Here is a 22,411-nt window from a genome sequence, read left to right on the forward strand (position 1 = left end):
CAAAGAGACTACTTGAATCACATTTTAAGGTCTATCTTCCCCTTTAATAGTTGGACCTCACCTCTGTCATCTACTTCATTCATGCCCACCTACCTGGGTCTGTGGCCTCTGTCTCCTTTCCCTTTACATCCCGAGGCTCCTTCTTTTACTGCAAAAAGATGACCAGGGCTGGCTTTGACACAACAAGACTTGTTTATTAGAAAAAAGGAACATGAGTATGGTTGGAAACTCCAACTTCTGATATACTATTGTGCTTAGTAGGGAAAAGATGACACTGTAGAATTCTATAAAATTATTTCCCAAATGATGATGCCCAATAGACCCTTTAGAACACGCAGGAGGGATTTCTGATGTTTAGATCTTGATCTCTACTTCCAAAGTATCATCACAATAATGAGTAGAAATTGGAATTTAAGACAGGGGAAATAACATTTTATGCCATTCAATATTTAGAATGGCCATTAATCTACAGAAATAAGATGTTACCTTAAGGAAGTCAAAGCTAAAGCAGAAAAGGAAACATCATGAAGGTATTCGTCTACATCTAACAAACCCCTACTTATTCCCCACAGTGCATGGATGTGAATCCCAGTCATGCAATGAGGAAAGCTTCCAAGAGACAGTCTTCAAAGGAAAGAACAAAACCCTGAGTGTGGTTTGGGACGTCTGGAAGGAGTTACACTCACCCAAGAAGAGGAGGTGTCCTTAGTTCTCTAACATCACATCCCTGTACAGTTCCTGCTGACTGTGGTTTAGGAATCTCCACTCCTTCTGAGAGAATTCTGTGGCCACATCCCTGAATGTCAGCAGTCCCTGCAATAAAAAACACAGTTACCGGGGCGCCTGGGGGGCGCAGTCAGTTAAGCGTCCGACTTCAGCTCAGGTCACGATCTCGTGGTCCGTGAGTTCGAGCCCCGCGTCGGGCTCTGGGCTGATGGCTCAGAGCCTGGAGCCTGCTTCTGATTCTGTGTCTCCCTCTCTCTCTGCCCCTCCCCCGTTCATGCTCTGTCTCTCTCTGTCTCAAAAATAAATAAACGTTAAAAAAAAAAAAAAAACACCACAGTTACCAAGTGGCCAGCAGTAGAGTTCATATTGGTACCTAAGATGAAAGAGGGAGGTAATGTCACCAGCTAGACCTCAAGATGTGATCTTCATACTAATCTCTTATGCCCAATGACATTTGTCCCACATTTTAGTTATCATCTTCTTCCCATCTTATCTTTTACTTCAGGCAAAAGACCCCATGGGCATAGCCTCCTGTAGTAGAAATGGAAACTACATTAAAAAATGTAGTGACTGCCCTGAGGAAAAGCTTGGGCCCATTGGTTTCAGCTTAACCCTTGACTCAAACCTATGGGAATAGACCAAGTTATAACCCAGGGAATGACAGACAGTTACACACACCACATTATAATACTAAACTCTCCACCCAAGGAGGAGAACAAACCTCATTTACATAAGATGCAAAGTATTTAAGTAACTGTTGTCTTAAGGTGCTTTTGCAACCTTGTACCCAACTCTTCATAAATGACAGAACACCTCTTTCTAAATATCCACCCTAACCCCAAGAAAAGGAAACCATCACCCCCTTTCTCTGTGCAATTCTGGTTTGGAAGTTATCCCCTCTGATCTCCTTAATGATTAAAAATCAAGTTTCCTTTCTGTGACGACCCCAGGTGGTATAGTTTCTATCTATGACTATTATATTTCAGGGTTTTAAGACATTCAAACATGTTTCTTTTCCTGAAAATACAAAAAAGTAAACAGAAAGGTTTTTCTCTCTCTGACCTGAGTGTGGAGGAAAATACAAACCTACAGAATGGAGATCTAATTTAGAACCTCCACTCCCAGAAGTCAATATCTCTACTACTCCAAGGTGAGAGGCATCATTGTCCAATAGAAACTGATGTGATGTAGGCTGGGAGCAAAGTGTCAAGAAAGCATTCTTGAGACATTTATGGTGCAAAAAAGATGTATTTATCAAAGCATGGGGACAGGACTTGTGAACAGAAGACCAGAATTGTCCACATGAGAAGCCATCCATTATATACTTTAACATTGGGGAGGGGGGCTGGCAGAGATAAAGTTAGTGAACGGATTTTCATATGTTAAACAAGATACAGGATCCTGAAGGTCTGGCTGTTATCAAGCTAAAGTTGCTTTTTACTTGTAGCAAATATTAACATTAGGGCAGTTGTGAATTCCTTGAGGAATGTCATACTCTGGCTGTCTCAAATATTTTTCACTGGGATGCAATTGAAGAAAATTTACTTTTCTCTAAATATCTTTGGCCCTTGTTCTCAACAGAAACTACAAGCAAAAGAAACTGAGAAGTTCTGTGTAAACATGATAGTTTGTCACATTAGTAATCTACCTAAGATCCTTAGGAATGACAAGAGGGATAATATGAATTTTATAGTGGAGGAATCTAGCAGACAGCATCAAGCCAAGTAAAAGAAGGTAACAACAGCTGCAAGAAAATGAATTGATATCAGTGCCTAAGACACACCGAAGGACACATTATCACTGGTGTGTTCTTATGGCCGCCAAACATCAAATCAGAAGATACATCAAATTATGAGAATACAGTGGATTTATACACCCTTCAAACACATATAGTTTCCATGTCCTGTAATATCTAATATATTTTAGTTTTTTTATTTTAATGTTTATTTTTGAGAGAGAGAGAGAGAGAGACAGAGACAGAGACAGAGCACAAACGAGGGAGGGGCAGAGAAGGAGGGAGACATAGAATCTGAAGCAGGCTCCAAGATCTGAGCTGTCAGCACACAGCCCAATGCAAGGCTCGAACTCACAAACCATGAGACCATGACCTGAGCTGCAGTTGGAAGCTTAACCAACTGAGCCACCCAGGTGCCCATTGAGAATGTATTTTAAACAGACAATCGTTTTAAAATTTGAAAGAGCAGGATACTGCATCCCCCACTCCCACCTTTTTTTTTTTTGAGAATTTTCTGAGTTAGTCTGGCTCTCATACCCATTGTATTTGTGTATTTTCTTAATCTTGTCAACACAGAGCTAATAAAGCATACAGACAGTACCTAATTAAGAACTTATTTCCGTAGCCATCAAAATCCTTGAGGAGAAAGCAGGCAAAAACCTCTTTGATCTTGGCCACAGCAACTTCTTACTCAACACGTCTCCAGAGACAAGGGAAACAAATGCAAAAATGAACTACTGGGACCTCATCAAAACAAAAAGTAGAGAAGATATTTACAAACGACATATCAGATGAAGGGTTAGTATCCAAAATCTATAAAGAACTTACAAACTCAACACCCAAAAAACAAATAATCCAGTGATGAAATGGGCAAAAGACATGAATAGACACTTCTCCAAAGAAGACATCTAGATGCCAACTGACACATGAAAAAAAATGCTCAAAATCACTCATCATCAGGGAAATACAAATCAAAACGACCATGACTTAGTACCTTATATCTGTCAGAATGGCTGGTATAACATCGTTAACAACAGATGCTGACGAGGATGCAGAGAAAGAGGATCTCTTTTGCATCGCTGGTGGGAATGCAAACTGGTGCAGCCACTCTGGAAAACAGTATGGCAGTTCCTCAAAAAATTAAAAATAGAACTACCCTATGACCCAGGAATTGCACTACTAGGCATTTGTCCAAGCGATACAGGTGTGTTGTTTCGAAGGGACACATGCACCCCCATTTTTATAGCAGCACTGTCAACAATAGCCAAAGTATAGAAAGAGCCAAAACGTCCCTCGATGGATGAACGGATAAAGAAGATGTGGTATATATACACAATGGGGTATTACTAGGCAATCAAAAAGAATGAAATCTTGCCATTTGCAACTATGTGGATGGAACTGGAGGGTATTGTGCAAAGTGAGATTAGTCAGTCAGAGAAAGACAAATATCAAAGACTTCACTCATATGACGACTTTAAGACACAGATGAACCCAAGGGAAAGGAGGCAAAAATAATATAAAAACAGGGAGGGAGACAAAACATAAAAGACTCATAAATATGAAGAACAAACAGAGGGTTCCTGAAGGGGGTGTGGGAAGAGGGATGGGCTAAATGGGAAAGGGACACTAAGGAATCTACTCCTGAAATCATTATTGCACTACTAATCATTAGTATGCTAACTAATTTGGATGTGAATTTAAAAAAATAAAAAATAAAACAAGCTAAAATTAAAAAAAAAAAAAAAAAAGAACTTATTTCCTTGACTGAAATCCCAGGAACAGACCCCATCAGCAATAGGAATCCTTGATTCCACAACTTCCCATGTGGATCTGTGACAAAGGCAATGTTTCCAATAAGTGCAAGACTTTAAGTCAAAGTGACAAATGTTGATGGCCTATTGGCAAACAGGTGGGAGACAAGAGAGAGAAAACTCTGGGCCTTTAGAGAGGTGCTCTAAGTGTCATTGAGTATTGCGTATCATTTATAAGAAGACTTTTAAAAATTAGGTGAAAATATGAGACAGAAACATCAGAAGGAATCAACATTTGCAATTTCTAAATGCATGGAATTTCAGGAGAAAAAAATGACAGGGACTTTTACCTGGGACACCAGCCTTATTGTAATAGGTCAACTTATAAGATATCAGAAAGTTTATTGTATATAAGTTTGGCTTAAACTCACCTTTCATGAATAATTGAGATAAAAGGCTTATTGTAGTTCCCTATTAGGGTTATCAGAAATTACCAACCACCCTATCTCGCTTCTGTGACCTCGCCTGCTTGCTAAATAGATAACTTAGGATGCAAAACGCTCCCCCACACCTTCTACCAAGATCTGGCCTAGGCAAGACCAACATATAAAAAGTCACCTACTCACTGCCCCAAGGTATCTCAGGTGGCTAACTATGATTGGTCATTTTAAACCCTTTTAGGACAAAGACCTTTAAACTGATAGGTTCCCACCAAAACTAATGTCTGTGTGTCACAATATAATTGGCTACCATGAAATGTTGTAAATTGTAATTGGTTAACCAAATAATGATGTATTCTGACTTGCTAAAATCCATATAAGCTCACTGCTACCTTTGTTCGGGGCCATTCTCTGCATTTTTCTCCTTAAGATCAGGAGATCAGGTTTGGCCTGGCCGTGAATAAAATCTTGCCTCACTTCTATTAAGCGTCTGGGGGTTTTTTCGACAGCACCCTGTTTCATTACCTGAGAACTGGCCATTTCTTCTTTCACCTTAACTCCTAGATTCCTTTCTCAGAAGGTATTTGTGGAGAAATCACAGCTGCATCAGGAGAAAATGCCTTCAAAGCCACCAGCTGACTCTCCTCACCTGTAAAGTGCTCACCTGCAGACGGGACATTGAAATGCAGAAAACGCCCAACTTCCTAGTCCTTTGTGTCCTGAGCTTTTCAGAAACTGTAAGTCCCTACTTGGAGAACAATGCCTGAGTTTTCCTTCTCTACTTTCAGGGGGCTCCCTTCCACAGAAGTTCACAAATTCAACTAAAGTATAGGAATAGTGTGCTGCATGGACCTGAAGCTCCCAGACTCAAGTAGAGGAGACCCTGCCTGTTACCACTCCTTGGGCCAACGCCTGCACTCAACTCTCACAAATTAATGGGAAGTCTTCCTGCTTAACCCTGGCCTCACTTAGAATCACCCGGAGCACTTAATTAAAACAACAGTGTTGTTTCCACCCAACAAGTTGAGGGAATCTGAGGAGGATGGCAGCAGCAATGATCCTTCTTAGAACTCCACACGTGATAGATCCTATGGGGGAGCATTTGGGGAAGTGACCAAGCAAAGCACAGTAACCGTGGCTATGGTTGTTGTCCAGATTTACATCCATGCCTTCTCCACTGATCAGTTTCTGGAGATTTGCACATTCTCCCTCTTTCCTTTACACAGAAAGAAACACCCTTAAATGGAGTTTTTCCTCATGCTTGCAATGTGTCTTACATAAGAAACTTATACTGGGTTTCTAGCTTTTTTTGGTCTGTTTTTTCCTCAAAATAACAATGTTGGGGGCACCTGGGTGGCTCAGTCGGTTAAGCATCTGCCGCCTTTGGCTTAAGTCATGATCTCAGGGTTCACGGGTTCAAACCCCACATCAGGCTCTGTGCTGATAGCCCAGAACATGGAGACTGCTTCATATTCCGTGTCTCCCTCTCTCTCTCTCTGCCCCTCACCCACTGGTGCTGTCTCTCTCTCATAAATAAATATTTTTTTAAAAAAATTTAAATAACAAGACATATTTTTGGCTGACAAACTGCACCCCTTCAGTATGAATTCTGTGATAATGAGTAAAGGTTGAAGAGTGATTAAAGACCTTACTACATTCTTTACATTGTTAAGGTTTCTGTAAAGTAGAAATTTTGTGATGTCAGGTAAGATGTCAAGGGTCCATTAAAGACCCGGTCACCTTCTTTACATTTGTAACGTTTCAATCCAGTATGAATTCTGTGATGTTTAATCAGGTGTGATTGTTGGCTAAAGGCCTTGTCACATTGTTTACATTGGTAAGATTTCTCTCCAGTATGGATTCTGTGATATCAAGTAAGGTTTGAGTGCTGGGTAAAGGCCTTGCCACATTCCTTACATTTGTAAGGTTTCTCTCCAGTATGAATTCTGTGATGTTCAGTAAGAGGTGAGTGTTGGGTAAGGGCCATACCACATATTTTATGTATGTAAGGATTCTCTCCTGTATGGATTTTCCCATGTCCATTGAGTGATGAGCCATACTTAAAAGTTTTACCACATTCTTCACATTTGTAAGTTCTCTCTCCAGTATGCATTTGCTGATGTTGAATTAGTGTTGAGTGCCAGTTGAAGGCTTTGCCACATTCCTTACAAATGTAACCTTTCTGTCCATCAAGGATTATTGTGTTTATATTTAGTGTTGATGACTGACTAAACATGTTTCCATGTTCATTGCATGTGTATGGTTTTTTTCCCACATGGCTCCTCGGATGATCACCAACATTGGAGGACCGGTTAAGAATTTCCCCACACTCAGTATATTCAGAAGGATTCTCTCCCAAATGTATTCTCTTCTGTCTAATAAGGTTTGAGCTTTGATAAAAGACTTCCGTACATTTAGTACAGTCACATAGGTTCTCTGGCAAATGAGTCCTTAGAAACTTATTAACGTTTGAATTCCTGGTTAAATATTTTCCCAGATTCACTACAATGAGCAATTCTGTTTTCATTGAAAATGCTGTGGTTTTGTTCTAAGGTCGACTGCTCAAGGAAGGACCCCTCAAATGTATACCACTTACCATTTTTGTCTTCCTTTTTCAGTCTCTGGTTTCGGGAATATTTGACTGAAAGGTTAATGCAATCCTATTGTCAAAATAGTACAAATAAGAATTTTCAGCATGGACTAGGTCACTTTCCAGATTTTCCAAATTTTTGTTCTGCAAATATGTCTGACCATTTGAATTGAGCCTTTGATTATAGAAACACACTGCCTTGCAGAAGTAGTGGACTTAGAAAGGGGGGGGGGTTTCCAAAATGTTTTATATCCTTCACTGTTTGGGGCAGTGAGATTCATATAGTGGGCAGTTGTCTCTGTTTGCATATGTGCTCCATGAGATCTTTGATGCCATTGTCTCTCTCCAAAACTGTTCCAGTCTATCATTAAGCGTCCATTCTCAAGGGCACTATGTTTTTCTCGGCACTATGTTTTTCTCTACCCACTGACACTCTTTGGAAAGAAGTTTCTCTGTACATCTTTGGAAGGGGGCTCTGGGTATCATTTGAAGATACAGCTGAAAGGTAATGAATAAAAGTAAAATCATTCCACTTTCTGCCGTCAGATGAATACAATTAATATTTCTTATACACAAAACTGAAATCAGAGAACTCCACTTCAGGAAAAAAGAATCATTAGTTTTTCTACTTCACTCGAATTGTATCTGAATTTAAATCCAAATATTTTTTTTTATAAACTTATTGTTGGCATATTTTACAACTTTGATGATGTTTGTTTATTTAGAAATGAAAGGTTTTAGGGTGTTTGGGTGGCTCAGAGGGTTGAGCATCTGACTCTTGGTTTCAGCTGAGGTCATCATTTCATCCTTTGTGAGTTCCAGCCCCACATCCCGCTCTGCACTGACAGTGTGGGCCCTGCTTGGAATTCTCTCATCTCTCGTTGCCCCTCCTCCATTCTCTCCCTGTCGCTCAAAATACACGGAAGAATAAAAACCATAAATTAAATGAAATGAAAGTCTTTGCTTGTTTGATTTTTTTAAAAATTGTGTGTAATAATGTCTTCTAAGTGCTATATTCATAACGGTTTTCATTTAGAGCATTCCATGGTTGATATTAATGAATATACTTTACAATTTTACTGTCCATGAAGACATGCCAATAATTCAAAATGTTCCTTTTCATGGGTACACAGTCACAGTTTAGTATTATATCTACAGAGGCATCTACGTGGCTCAGTAGGTTCAGCGTCTGATTTCAACTCAGGCCATGAATTCATCATCCGTGAGTTGGAGCCCTGTGTTGGGCTCTGTGCTGACAGCTCAGAGCCTGGAGCCTGCTTCAGATTCTGTGTCTCCCTCTCTCTCTGCCCCTCCCATACTCACACTCTGTCTCTCCCTCTCAAAACTAAATAAAAAAAAGATTAAAATTTTATAAAAAGCAAACAGTTTATAATTATAGCCACAAAAGGGCTCATGGGTGGTGGATTAGTTGGTTAAGAGTCTGACAGTTGATTTCAGCTCAGGTCATGATCTCACATTTCAGGAATTTGAGTCCTGCATGGGGCTCTGCGGTGACAGCGCACAGCATGCTTAGGATTCCCTCTCTCTCTCTCTCTCTCTGTCTCTCTCTCTCTCCTTCTCTCTGTTCCTCCCCTCCTTGTGCTCCCTCTCTCAAAACAAAAAAATAAAGTTATACTAGGTTTCCTTTAAATAATTCACCTTATGTAGAATTTTTTGGGTTATATTTTGTCTTATTTTGGTTTTGCAATTCCATAATAATGTGTTTCCTTTTGTATAGGACTTTACACAGCATTCTTTTTCAACTTCAGCTTGAAGTGTGGTTTTGTTTTTACCTGTGTATTTTGTTACAGGGTGACAATTTTCGACTCATTACATTTTCAGACAATGTCAGTGTAACTCAAAAATGAATCAGCTGTGTGCCCTTTGCCAATAAAATGATCTAAGCATTCATGTGTAGAAATATTACCCATGATACTTTGTGAATCGTCCTGTGCTTTTCTTTCCTGGATTAGTCGTCAGTGAATGTTGTCTCATATCTATGTGAGTTGTCATAATAATAGAATTAATTTCATTATCTATTTATTGGTGGATGTATTTTGTACATATTTTCATTGCAGTTTCTTTAGAGATTACTTAAAACATCTTAAAGGTGTAACAAAACATTATATTCAGCACAGAACTTAACAGAGGGGTTGAACTCACAAACTGTGAGACCATGAAATCAAGAGACAAAATCAATAGCCATACTCTTGACCAACTGAGCACCCTGACATCCTATGTACCCCTAATATTAAACTGTGACTGTGTACCCATGAAAAAAGGAACATTATCAATTATTGGCATGTCTTCATGGATGGTAAAATTGTAAACTATATTCATTAAAATCAACCATGAAACCTCTAAGGAAAACTTGTACAAATTAAGCAGCTAAAAGACATTAAATAGTGTATTATGTTACTATATCCCTCCAATGACACAGAATTTAAGGGTATAATCCATTCTTTAGAATCAAGCATACAAAAATCTTTCCTTTCTTTTAAGTTTTTTCAAGTGTATTGAAAGAGAGAAAGGGAGAGAGAGACAGAGACAGAGACAAAGAGAGAAAGTAGGAGGGGCAGAGAGAGAGGGAGAGAATCCCAAGCAGGCTCCATGCTGTCAGGACAGAGCTTGATACAGGGATAGAACTCACAAAGCATGAGATCATGAGCTGAAGTGAAATGAAGGGTCAAATGCTCAACCCCCTGAGCCACCTAGGTGCCTCAAAACCTTTCATTTCTTCCGTGATCAGACGAGATCGGGTGCGTTCAGGGTGGTATGGCCGTAGACTAAAACCTTTTATTTCTAAATAAACAAACACCATCAATGTGGTAAACAGGCCAACAAGCACTTTACAAAAAAAAAAATCTTTGAGATCAAATTCAGATACATTCTGAGGGAAGTAGAAACACTAATGATTCAGTTTTCCTGATGTAAAATTACATTTATAATTAAAACATTTTTCTCTAAATATAGGAATTTTACTGATAATCTACCTCATTTCTTATAAAGTACATACCCATGTCATATCAGAACTTTTGATCTAGGGATACATGAGTGGCTCAGTCGGTTGGGCATAAGACTTCAGCTCAGGTCATGATGTGAATTGTGGGTTTAAGCCCCATGTCAGGCACTGTGCTGACAGCTCAGAGCCTGGAGGATGCTTCAGATTCTCCCTCTTTCTGCCCTCTACCTCTCATGATCACTTTCTCTCTTTCTCAAATATAAAGTTATTTTTTTTAATTTTGATCTAATAAATCATAAAGTAATCTCATATATTAACTAGTAAGAAAGTGAAAATATATATGACAAAGTCACAGGAACTTCATATTATACAAGGCAAAATTATACAATGACTAAACTATTAAGAAATAATCTAACAATTGAGACTTTATTATAGGCTGTGAGTTTTAAATTCTAAATGTTCTATCTCCTCTATGGCATTAATTTGTGTAGGAATTCTAGGAAAATAATAGGTGCTTTAAATTATTTCACCATTGAGGAACAAAACATATAGAGCGGAAATCTCTTAGTTTAGTTAATACAAAAAAAAATGAACTACTCTTACTTTTTACGTTTATTTTTATTTATTTTGAGAGAGATAAACACCAAGTAGAGGAGAGGTAAAGAGAGAGAGGGAGATGGAATTCCAAGCTTGCTCTGTGCTGTCATCACAGAGGCCTGTGCGGGCCTCAAACTCACTAACTGTGAGATCACGACTTCAGCTGAAATCATATGCTTAACCAACTGATCCAACCATGCGCCCTCAAAACTGAACTTTTGAAATGAAATAAAGGGTTACGTGTTCTCATTTTAGGGAGGTGCTTTATTATTTGATGAAACTAGTGCATCTCAATTTTGTACGATTAAGATTAATGCCTCCATAAATTTGGAAAGCATAAACCAGATAACATGTGGTATCCCAGTGTTCCTGGGATTTCTGTGCCAACCACCAATATGCCCACCACCACCCTGACACACGTCTCACACAAGGCAAATACTCAAAAATGAATTAACATAGACTTCCTCAGAAATGCAGAGATTTCCCCAAACACTCAAAACAATGGAGAATGAGTCAGATTATGGAGGACCTCACTGTGGACGTGAAGGACCTACAGTGGAACTGAAGGAGAATCCTTAGAGAATGTAAGAGCATGATGTGTTGGAAAGCAGAAGTCCACTGTGAGAGGAAGATACATAAAACTAGGTTTTTTCAAACTAATTTCCACTCAAGGAGGGCTGCTCAAACCACATTTTCATGTCTATGTTCCTCCTGGACAATGGCACCTCACCTCTGTCATTGGATTCATTCCCACCTACCTGGGTGTGTAGCTACTGTCTCCTCTCTCTTGATATCCCAGAGCTCCCTCTTTTGTTCCAAAAAGATGACCAGATCTGGCTTTGACACAACAAGACCTGTTTGCTAGAAAAAAGGAATAGGAGTATTGTTGGAGATTTTACTTTTCAACTGGACTCAGTGGAGAAGAGAGGACATTGTACAATTCTGGAAAATGATTTCCCAAATGCTGTTGCCCAATAGCCCCTTTAGAACACCCAGGATGGTTTCCAAGGTTTACATCTTGATCTCCACTTCCAAGTATTACCACTACCATAACGAGTAGAAATTGGTATTGAAGATGGAAATACCATTTTATGGCACTCAATGTTTAGAATTGCCATTAATCTAAGAAATGATGAGGTTAGTCTAAGGAAGGGAAAACTAACTTGAAAGAAACCATCATGAAGGTATTTTTTTACATCTAAAAACTCCTACTTCTTTCCCTTTTATAGAGATCTGAATCCCAGTCATACAAAGGGGAAGCTTCCAAGAGACAGTCTTCAAAGAAAGGAACAAAACCTGAGTGTGGTTTGGGAAATCTGGAGGGAGTTATCCTCACCCAAGAAGAGGAGGTGTCCATAGGTCTCTAACATCACATCCCAGTATAGTTCCTGCTGACTGTGGTTCAGGCATCCCCACTCCTCCTGAGAGAATTCTACGGCCACATCCCTGAAGGTCAGCAGTCCCTGCAATAAATACCAGTTACCAAGCGGACACAGAAGGAGGTCATCAGGATCCCTAAGATGCAAGGGGGAGTTCATGGCACCAGCTGGAAACCACCTTCAGTGCTTACCTGCAGGTGCTCACTGACCTTAGTCCCTCAGTTTACTTAACCTCTTCTTTCCACCTTACCTTTTACTTCAGGCAAAACACCCCATGGGCATACTGTCATGTGGTGGAAACAGAAAGCATCCAACAAAAGGTAATGACTGCCCTGAGGAAGAGTTTGGATTGGCTCAGTTTGAGATTAACTCCTGACTCACACCTAAGCACATGGATAATAGAGTAAACCACGGCAGTGAGTACAGTTACCTTCACCTCATGTATACATATACATATATACGTATACATATACGTATATACATATATGTATACATATATGTACATATATGTATATGTACCAACAAAGGTAATGACTGCCTTGAGGAAGAGCTTCCATTGTCTCAATTTGACCTTAACCCCCGACTCACATCTATGCATATGAACATTAGAGTAAGCATGAAGTGAGAACAGTTACCTTTATCTCATTATATATATATTTTAAGTTTATTTCCTGAGAGAGAGAGCACAAGTATGGGTGGGGCAGAGAGAAGAAATCCCATCAGGCTCCATGCTCAGCATGGAGCTTGACTTGGGGCTTGATCTTAAGACTATGAGATCATGACTAGAGCCTAAATCAAAAGTCAGAAGCTCAAGGGACTGGGACACCCAGGAGCTCCCTTTTACCTCATTATAATGCTAAAATCTCCACCCAAGGAGGAGCACAAACCTCATTTACTATGTAACACACTGAATGTATAGAGCTGTTTTCTTAAGGCTCATGTACAACCTTATCCCCAGGCTCATTTTCTAAATATCCACCCTAACCCTAAATAAAAGGAAACCATTCTGGGGCACCTAGGTGGCTTGGTTGGTTAAGCATGTGACTCTTGTTTTCAGCTCAGGTCATGATCTCACGGTTTTTGAGTTTGAGTCCCACATTAGGCTCTGTGTTGACAGAGCAGACAGTGCAAAGCCTGCCTGAGATTCTCTCTCTCCAACTCTCTCTGGCCCTCCCCTGCTCTCTCTGTCTCTCAGTATAAATAAACTTATTTTTTTTTTTTTAAAGGAAATGATTCCCCGTTCCTCTGTGAGTCCCTGCTTTTGGCATTATTCCCTGTGATCTCCTTATTTCCTGTAAATCAATTTTCCTTTGTCTGACATACCCACTTGGTATAGTTCTTTTGTGATTCACCAAGGACTGTATTCCTGTTTGTTCAGTTGTATTAGGAGAACTGGTTCCTGCTTAGATGAGTTTCTTGCTTTCTGCAGTAAGATAATTTGTAACACAGTATTATGCTCTAATATATTCTTGAATTTGAGGTATGAACCGTTATAAATATTGTGTTTATTCAAGAGAATTTGTAAAATAAAGGCATCAACACAGGCATACACATTTTGGAATCCTGTATTTCCATCATACAGTACATGTGGTGTCTATTTCGTAATGGGAAGTATCAGTGAGTTACAAATATACTTAGTATATCCTAATCTGAATAGAACTCACAACAGTGCCTTGGAGATCTTGTTAAAATGCAGATTCTGTTCAGGAGTTCTGAGATGGGGTAGGTTTTTGCATTTCTAACAAGACATTAGTCTATGGGACAAGGGATACAAATACTTCAATAATGAAGAAGTAGAACTCAAATTTGAAAACTCTTTGAGGACTCGAAGCTGAACAGGTTTTATACCAATTACAAGTTCTTCTAGAATAGCAAGAAAGGCAACAAGGCTTTCCAAGCATTTCCTGGTCAGTAGAGAGCATCTAACAGTTTCTCATAAATTCATGGAAAATAAATAATACTAATCTAAGAGAGGAAACACATTATCCTTTTTAGTGAATATTCTGTCAAGCATCCAGCACTTGGTATGGATCAGATTTTAACCCAGGTTAACTGACCTAGAGTTGATCTAAAAGGACACACAGATCAATATACACAAAGGACCCTAAATCAATGTTCACAGCAGGTGTTAAAACCTGAGATGACTGATGGAAAGAAGAAGGTATGCACACAAAATTGATCCACGTTTATACATTCCATGCACACATCCATACGTTTTGAAAGGAGTTATATAACATTAAACTTGATAGACTAGAAAATTATCAGGATGACTAAAAACCAATTTCAATGAGCAGTGACCGGGTGGCTTAGTCATTTAAGTGTCCAACTCTTGATTTCAGCTCAGGTCATGATCTCAAGGTTCGTGAGTTCATGCCCCACCTCAGGCTCTATGCTGACAGTGTGGAGCCTGCTTGGGATTGTCTCTCTCCCCTCTTTCTCTGCCCCCCCTTGTCTCTCCCAAAATAAATTAAAAAAACAACCAACCAAAAAACATTTTGATGGCATGAAACTCCTCAATCTAGTTGTAGGTGATAATGCTTAGGTCTTTGACTCACACTACGAACACAAACAGAATGATATAAATATAACAGTTTTTTTTTTTTTTTTCTGACTCTACTATGATGAAGGATACAAACAGAAACATGTTCACCTTCACCACAGAAGTCTGACCTAGGGACTGCATAGTTTGGATAAGCATCAAATAAAGACTCGGTAGTGCATTCAATTTTTCTTTTTCCATGTTTATTTATATTGTGAGAGAGAGCATGGTGTAAAAGGGGGAGGGGCAGATAGAGGAAGAGAATCAAAGCAGACTCCAGGCTGTGACTTAGCCACACAGGTGCCTCTGGATGCTGCATTTTTAAGTGTCTCCTGAATGTTGGTATGTCTCACCAATAGTTATTATTGAACTAAATGATAGCCACCAGAGAAATCTTGCAGTAGTTTTGCAAGTATCAATTTAAAGAAAAATTTGCGATTGAACACCCTTTGCAACTACCCTCCCCCATGAACATATAAGCTTCATGCAGCCAAAGTACAATTCTTTCTGCCCACGGGTCCTGTGCCTGTACTATTTTGGTAAATTCCCTGTCTTGTACCATACAGTACCTCAAGAACAGTATCTTGACCATAGTGCTCAGTGATCCCGTAACATAGTATTTCATGGAAACCTTTTTTTTTTTTTTAGATTTTTAATTTATTTATTCTTTACTGAGAGACAGAAGGCATAAGTAAGGAAGGGTGGAAAGAGAGACGGAGAGAGACAGAGAATCCAAGGAGGCGTGGAGAGGGAGAGGGAGAGGGAGAGGGAGAGGGAGAGGGAGAGGGAGAGGGAGAGGGAGAGGGAGAAGGGAAGAGAGAGAGAGTTAGTTAGTTGTGGGACGCGAACTCATGCACTGTGAGATTGGTGACCTGAGTTGAGTCAGATACTTAACCAACTGAGCCACCAGGCACCTCGAAAGCCATTTTTTAATTTAATGTTTATTCATTTTGATAAAGAAAGAGTGAATTCAAGGGAGGGACAGAGACAGAGAGAGAATCCCAGGAGAGCTCCCACTGTCAGCATGTAGCCTAACATGGGGCTCTACCTCACGAACACTGAGATCATGATCTGCACCAAAATCAAGAGTGTAGACTTCATCGACTGAGCCACCCAGACACCCCTCATTGAAAGCTTTTGTTTCAATCATCAATTGTGCTCTATGGTATTTCAGGATTTTAAGACACTCAAACATATTAATTATGTCATTCTTCTCTTTCTGAAAACACAAACAAGTAAATAGAAAAGTAGGTCTGTGTCATGACTATGAAGTGAAATAAAAACCTACAGGATAAAGGTCTGATTGATTTAGAAACTTTGCTCCCATAAGTCATTACATCTACTACACAAGGTGAGGGCCTTCATTGCCCAGTGGAAACTGATGTGAGGTGGGCCAGGAGTAAATAAATGCTCAAGAAACTATTCTTGAGACCTTTTTGGTGAACGAGGCTGATCTTATTAAAGCACAGGGACGGGACATGTGGGAAGAATGAGCTGCAGTGTGATTGTGAGGAGACATTCATTATATACTTTAAGTTGGGGGGGGGGGTTGGAATAAAGATTCTGAAGGGATTTCATAGGTTAAAGAGGACTCACAGGATCCTGGAAGTCTGGCTATTGTTAAGGGAAGCTTGCTTTTCCCCTCTAGAAAAGCATTAACATTAAAACAGTTGTAAATTCCTTGAGGAATATCTTCCTCTTCCAATCTTAAGTATTTCTCAGTGGGTTGTAAGTTGTAAGACAATTTAATTTTACCTACATTTCTTTTGCCTTTGTTTTCCTCATCAGAAACTGCAAGGTAGGGGTGCCTGGGTACTTAGTCAGTTAAGCCTTTGACTCTTCAGCTCAGGTCAAGGTCTCATGGTTTTGTGAGTTTGAGCCCTGAGTCATGCTCTGCACAGACCCTGTGGAGCCTGCTTGGGATTCATGCTTTCTCTGCAACTCCACTGCTCCTGCTCTGTGTCTCTCAAAATACATAAACTTAAAAAAAGAAAGAAACTACAGAGAAAGAGAAACCAGGAGAAAGAAGGTACCGGTTTAAATGCGACGGTGTCTGGAAATCGCTTGGGAACTCTACCTAAAATCATTACAACTGATAAGAAGGAAAATATGAACTTTACTGGGGGGAAATCTGGCAGAGAGCCAAGGCCAAGGAATACAAGGTAACATCAGCTGCAAGTACACCATTCATATCAGTGCCTAAGGCACACCTCAGGACACACGATCACCAGTGTATTCTTGTGACCCCCAAACAGTAAATCAGAATATAAACAACTTTAAGAATACAGTGCATTTATACAGCCTTCAGTCACATATAGTTTCCATGTCCTGTAATGTCTAGACTATTTTAAAGTATATTTTCCACATCCTAATGAGCAGGAATATTCCAGGTTATTCTGTGCCTCATATCCCTCTGGTGTATCTGTGCATTTTCATAAACCTTCTCTACCCAGAGCAGAGAAACCATCCAGATCAGACCTAAATGGGAAGTGTTTTCCTTAAGTGCTATCCCAGAGCAAGCAAAAGGACACTTGGATTCAACATTTTCGCCTCTGGATCTGTCACAAAGGGAATATTTTCAATACTTGCAGGAATTTAATTCAAAGTGAAAACTGTTGATGCCCTACTGGAAGCCAGGTTGAAGAGAAGGGAGCAAAGTCTCTGGGATATAGGGGAGGAGTGTTCTAAAGACATAACCTAGAATATCATTTCTGAGAAGGTTAAAACTTAGGTGAAAACATAAAGCAGAACCATCAGAACTAAAAAAAAAAAAAATCATTGCCTTTTTTTCTTTTTTTTAATTTCTCTTAGAGAGAGAGGATGCATATAAATGGAGGACAGGGAAACAGGGACAGAGAGGAAATCTTAAGTAGGCTCCAAACTCAGAAGGAAGCCTGATGCAAGGCTGAGATCATGACCTGAGCCCAAATCAAGAGTCTGATGCTCTCAAATGGCTGAAACACCCAGGTTCCCTGCAATTTCTACATGCATGGAATTCAGGAGAAAAAGATCACAGGTCCTCCGGCCTGGGACACAAGGCTTGAGAACTGGCCATTTCTTCTTTCACCTCCTCTTCAAGATTTCTTTCTCAGAAGACCTTTGTGGAGAAATTCCAGCTGAAGTAGGAGAAAATGTCTGTAAACACACCAACACAGCCTCTCCACCTGTAACCTGATCTCCTGCAGGCAGGGCTTTGAAATGCAAAAACGGCCCAAATTCCCAGTCCTTTGTGTCAAGAGCTATTCAGAAACTGTCATCTCCCACTTGGGCACCAATCTCTGAGTTTCCCTCCCCTGTTTTCAGGGTGCCTCCCCTCCCCACAGGAGCCCACAAATTCTGCTACAGCATAGGAACAGTGTGCTACATGGACCTGACCCTCCCCAACTCCTGTACAGGAGACCCTGTTACCTCCCTTTGAGGAAAAGCCTAAACTCAACTCATAAATTAATGGGAAACCTTCCTGCTTACTCAGGCCTAACTTACAATTTTGATAGGGAAAGATAGGATTCAGTAAGCAGAAAGGGAAGGATTAGGACCTGAGATCCCTGGGTGGGGAAAACACTTTTTGGAACAATGCTGGGAGTGTCTGACCACAGCAAACCCCCTCAGGTGTAAGGTTCCTCTTAAGGATGTAACAGTTACCACCGACTTCCCCTCAGGTTCCCATCAGTAATTTGAGAAATAATTTTGTATATCTTTTGTAATATGCTGTCTTCTCTGGTAAACATAATGCTTGAGTTGAAATCCTAGATTCCCCAGCAAGACTCATGTTTTTTGCTTTGTTTGTTTTTTTTTTGTTGTTGTTGTTGTTGTTTTTTGTAAATAGGTCTTGCTGTCTCTGGATCTGGTCAAGATTTTTGGAAAAGGAAAGAGCCCTGGCATGTGAAGAGAAAGGAGACAGTACCCACACACACAGGTAAGTGGGAATGAATGCACCAGATGACAGAGGTACGGGCCAAAGATCAAAGGAGAAAACTTGACCTTAAACTGTGGTTCGAAAGCTCTGCTTCAGTGGACTGATTCTGGAAACCTAGGTTTACTTCTGTGGTGTGTTTATTTCTCTGGTGAACAGAGGTGGTCACAGAGGGACCTATCCTGTCTCCCTCTTGTCATGTTCCTACATCCTCTAAAGAATTCCCTTCTGTGCCAATGTCTTCCATGGCATTCACAGTGAAACCCAAATGCCTCTCCATGGCCAGTGAGGGTCTGTGTGATCTGGAGGCTATTCCATTGCTTTTGGGTGGCAGGTGAAAATCTCTACACATAGGCAGTTTCTAAGTGGAGGCCCCAATGTGATTTATTCCTCTCCCACTTTTGGGTACCCTTGTCTGTTGCAGACATGCACAAATACTGGTACATCAGGAATGTGTGGGTAAATTGAATCTCCCATGTCAAATAGTATATAGAGCAGCTTTCCCCATAGAGGTTTCCCTATTGACCAGACCCTGTCCCCCATCCTCAGAAATCTACCTGGGAGCGTGGTGCTTGGGTGGCTCAGTCAGTCAAGCGTCCAACTTCGGCTCAGGTCATGACCTCATGGTTTGTGGGTTCGAGCCTTGCTTGGACTCTCTGCTGACAGCTCAGAGCCTGCAGCCTGCTTCAGGTTCTGTCTCCCTCTCTCTCTCTGCCCCTCCCTGGCTCACTTGCTTGCTCTATCTCTCTCTTAAATAAACATTAAAAAAAAAAAAAGTACCTGGGAGCCTCAGTGTTCACATTGGCCTCACAATGGAATACGTTGGGCCACTTCATTAATACCTAATTGATGCTAGGCCCCATCAAGAACTAAGTGCCAAAATCTTTGGGGTGTGGGACGCTGGAGATGGTAGTGCAAAAAACTACACAGGGTATCCCAACGGGAAGGCAAAGCTGAGAACTTTTCTAAACGTTGCTTGTCAAAATTTCATGTATATACCAATCACTTCAGGTTACCATTAAAAAAGATTCCAGGGCCCCACACTCAGATATCATGACTCCCTAGGACTAGACTAAGGTCATTAGTTTGTACTTTTTTTTTTTTTTTTAATAATATTCTTTTTTTTTTTTATTTTTTAATATATGAAATTTACTGTCAAATTGGTTTCCATACAACACCCAGTGCTCATCCTAGTTTGTACTTTTAACAGTCATTGAGGCTGGTAACCCAAGACTACATTTCCAGTAGCACTAAGCTAGAGAAAGCAGAAGAGCACACCCAAGCCCCTTACACCCAACCATCTTATCTCAACATAAACACTGCTGTTGCCAGTGTGAAGATTAACAGCTTCTGGAAAGATGGCCTTTTCTGCTCATCCCCTGCAAGTTGGAAAGGGACTAGATAAGGCAGGGGTGTCTGAACAAGGCTGTTTGGGGTACATAATAGGTACTCATTCTCGAATGTCTACTGAGCATCTTTTCCATGGTCTAGGTATAGGAGGATGCAGTCTGTCCAAGATACTGTGCAGGGAATCAGACATATATTACGTGGGCTAATCTTTCTAAAACCTTGGGAATTGGGTACTGCACATTCCTTTGTTCCAGGTGGGTTTTGGATGCTCGGTGAGCCTTCCTGGGTTTAGAGATGGCTTCTCTTCTTTTGCATCATCAGTAATCTTGAAACAATGTTGGATTTAATGGCACAAATATAGAGAAAAGATTGGGAAACAGAAAAGAAGGGTGGATTAGAGGGATATTTAATAGGCCAGTAATTTTCCTTACCTATTTGGTTAGTTTTATTAAAGAATTCTTTTAATGTTTATTTATTTTTGAGAGAGAAAGAGACAGAGACAGAGAGAGAGAGAGAGAGAGAGACTGAGAGTGGGGGAGGAGGGGCAGGGGCAGTGAGAGGAGACACAAAATCTGCAGCAGGCTCCAGGTTCTGTCAGCACAGAGCCCAAAGTGGGTCTCCAACCCACCAAATGTGAAATCAAGACCTAAGCAGAAGTCAGCGGCTTAACCATGTGAGCTGAGCCTCCCAGGCATCCCCAGGTGCCCAGTGTTTGGTTAATTCTAAATGTGGACTTTCAAAGGATGTCCCAGGAATGGAAGATGGGATGCTTTGGGTTACCTTGGAAGCACTGTTTTAACCAGCTAGGTGAAAAGGATTCACCAAGTTGTAAGTGCTTGACTCTCCTCTATCTGAGTCTGAGCCTCAAGAAATTTTGAGCATCAACTTGGGCCACCCAGTAGGTGGAGCTGCCGGAAACTCTGTCCTCTGAGCTGTTCTTTGAAAGGAGGATCAGGGACTGACTGTAGAGGCATGGAGGGCAATATCAGGGCCCAACAGGTCATCTTTGACAGAATCTGAAGGGAAAGTTCTCTGTTGGGCTTTGCAAGCTGCATTTAGGCAGAGGGTCTCTTCCCAGTGCAAATTCAGGGGTAGCTGAGCTCTGTGCCCAGTGTTAGGCCCGAAGTATGGATCAGGAATGGGGCTGGGGGTGGTGTGTCAGAAGGGCCACTGGAGGTGGGATTGATGGGTCTGGTTGAGCCAAGATGCAAGGCTGGTGCTGGGGAGCCCTGGGCAGGTGAAAGGAGAAGCCGGTGACTACAGGTTTAGTCCCAAGAGGGGAGGTCTGTGCTACAAGTCCCCTGTGCGCATGTGCCGCACTTGGTGGCAACCTGTCTGCGCAGGCGCGGTGGGGAGCCATTACCAAGAGTGAAGTCTGGGCAAGTGAGGGCAGAGTTTTATTGAGGTCTAAGGTGCACGTGCAAGAGTGAGCAGCGAGGGGCAGGGAAAGAGGTCACACTGACTCTTAGGCCCACGATGCAAGTGGGCAAAATGGAAGGTGATACTGTGTGGTGGTAAATGATGAACTGATGTACATTCACATTTTCAAGGGTTAATTTGACCGTTTAATTGATCTATTCAGATGACTGAGCATGTCCACTTGTAGGAGGTAGTGATAAGGGTTTTACAGAGTAGGTGGAAGCAAAGGAAGGAGAGTGTTTTATTGCATACACCTTAAGCATTTCCTTGATTTTTGGAAAGCCTAGTTGACTGTAATTGCTTGTTCTTAAGTTAATTTTTGTCCTCTCCAGTACAGTGACTGCGAATTACGTCAAGGTTTCCCTACAGAGGCTTTGGTGGCATTAGAACCACCGCAGGCTATGGCTTCCCTATTTCATTTAACTGTGGAAACATGGTTGGTAGGATATTATGTGGTGTTTGTTTTAAATCCATTAGCAAGGGACATTTAGAAATAGTCCATTCAGTATAAGAGTGCAGTCATGATGATGCAACAATCTCCATAACCACCCAGTTAAGTCACATGTTTTCACCTCAAAGATCACATTTCATGATGTGTGTGATAGGAAGAGACAGACACATTCAACTATGTAAGCGTATAAACAAGAAACTGTTGGAACAAGGACGTTTTGTTTATAATTACCGTGGTATATGATGCGTTTTGGTTTTTGTGAAATCAATTTTTACTGGTGTGAAAATACCACCCTCATGTAGCATTAAGAAAAGCAATTTGAGAATAAGTTTGATGTGACAATATTTATAGAAACATTGAACCAAGCACAAGATACTTTAGTGCCTGTGTGTTGCTCAATTTCAAGGGCAATTTCACATACACTCTGAATTTGCCTAAGAGGGAATATCCACCTCTACTTGAAAAATAGTTATCTCCGAAGGTCTAGCTATTTTTGATTGACAGGAATTAATGTTACTTTTTATTTAAATATTTTATAAGCATATACTTTATAATTTTC

The 22,411-nt window shown here is 40.6% G+C and overlaps 1 protein-coding gene and 1 pseudogene across 1 annotated transcript; both read right to left on the bottom strand.

The window, feature by feature from the left end:
- Nucleotides 1-6,888, bottom strand: part of LOC144614665 (uncharacterized) — a 48,136-nt pseudogene extending 41,248 nt beyond the window's left edge.
- Nucleotides 6,889-11,545: 4,657 nt separating this feature from the next.
- LOC132689965 (KRAB domain-containing protein 5-like) lies at nt 11,546-18,912 on the bottom strand. Its single transcript, XM_060649847.2, has 3 exons — nt 18,841-18,912; nt 12,138-12,264; nt 11,546-11,655 (listed from the first exon to the last, which is right to left on the bottom strand). Exons 1-3 carry the CDS (start codon nt 18,910-18,912, stop codon nt 11,546-11,548), a joined length of 309 nt encoding a protein of 102 aa, XP_060505830.2.
- Between the last annotated feature and the right edge of the window lie 3,499 nt (nt 18,913-22,411).

This window comes from Panthera onca, chromosome E2, assembly GCF_046562875.1.
Source record: "Panthera onca isolate mPanOnc1 chromosome E2, mPanOnc1 haplotype 2, whole genome shotgun sequence".
Lineage (NCBI taxonomy): Eukaryota > Metazoa > Chordata > Mammalia > Carnivora > Felidae > Panthera > Panthera onca.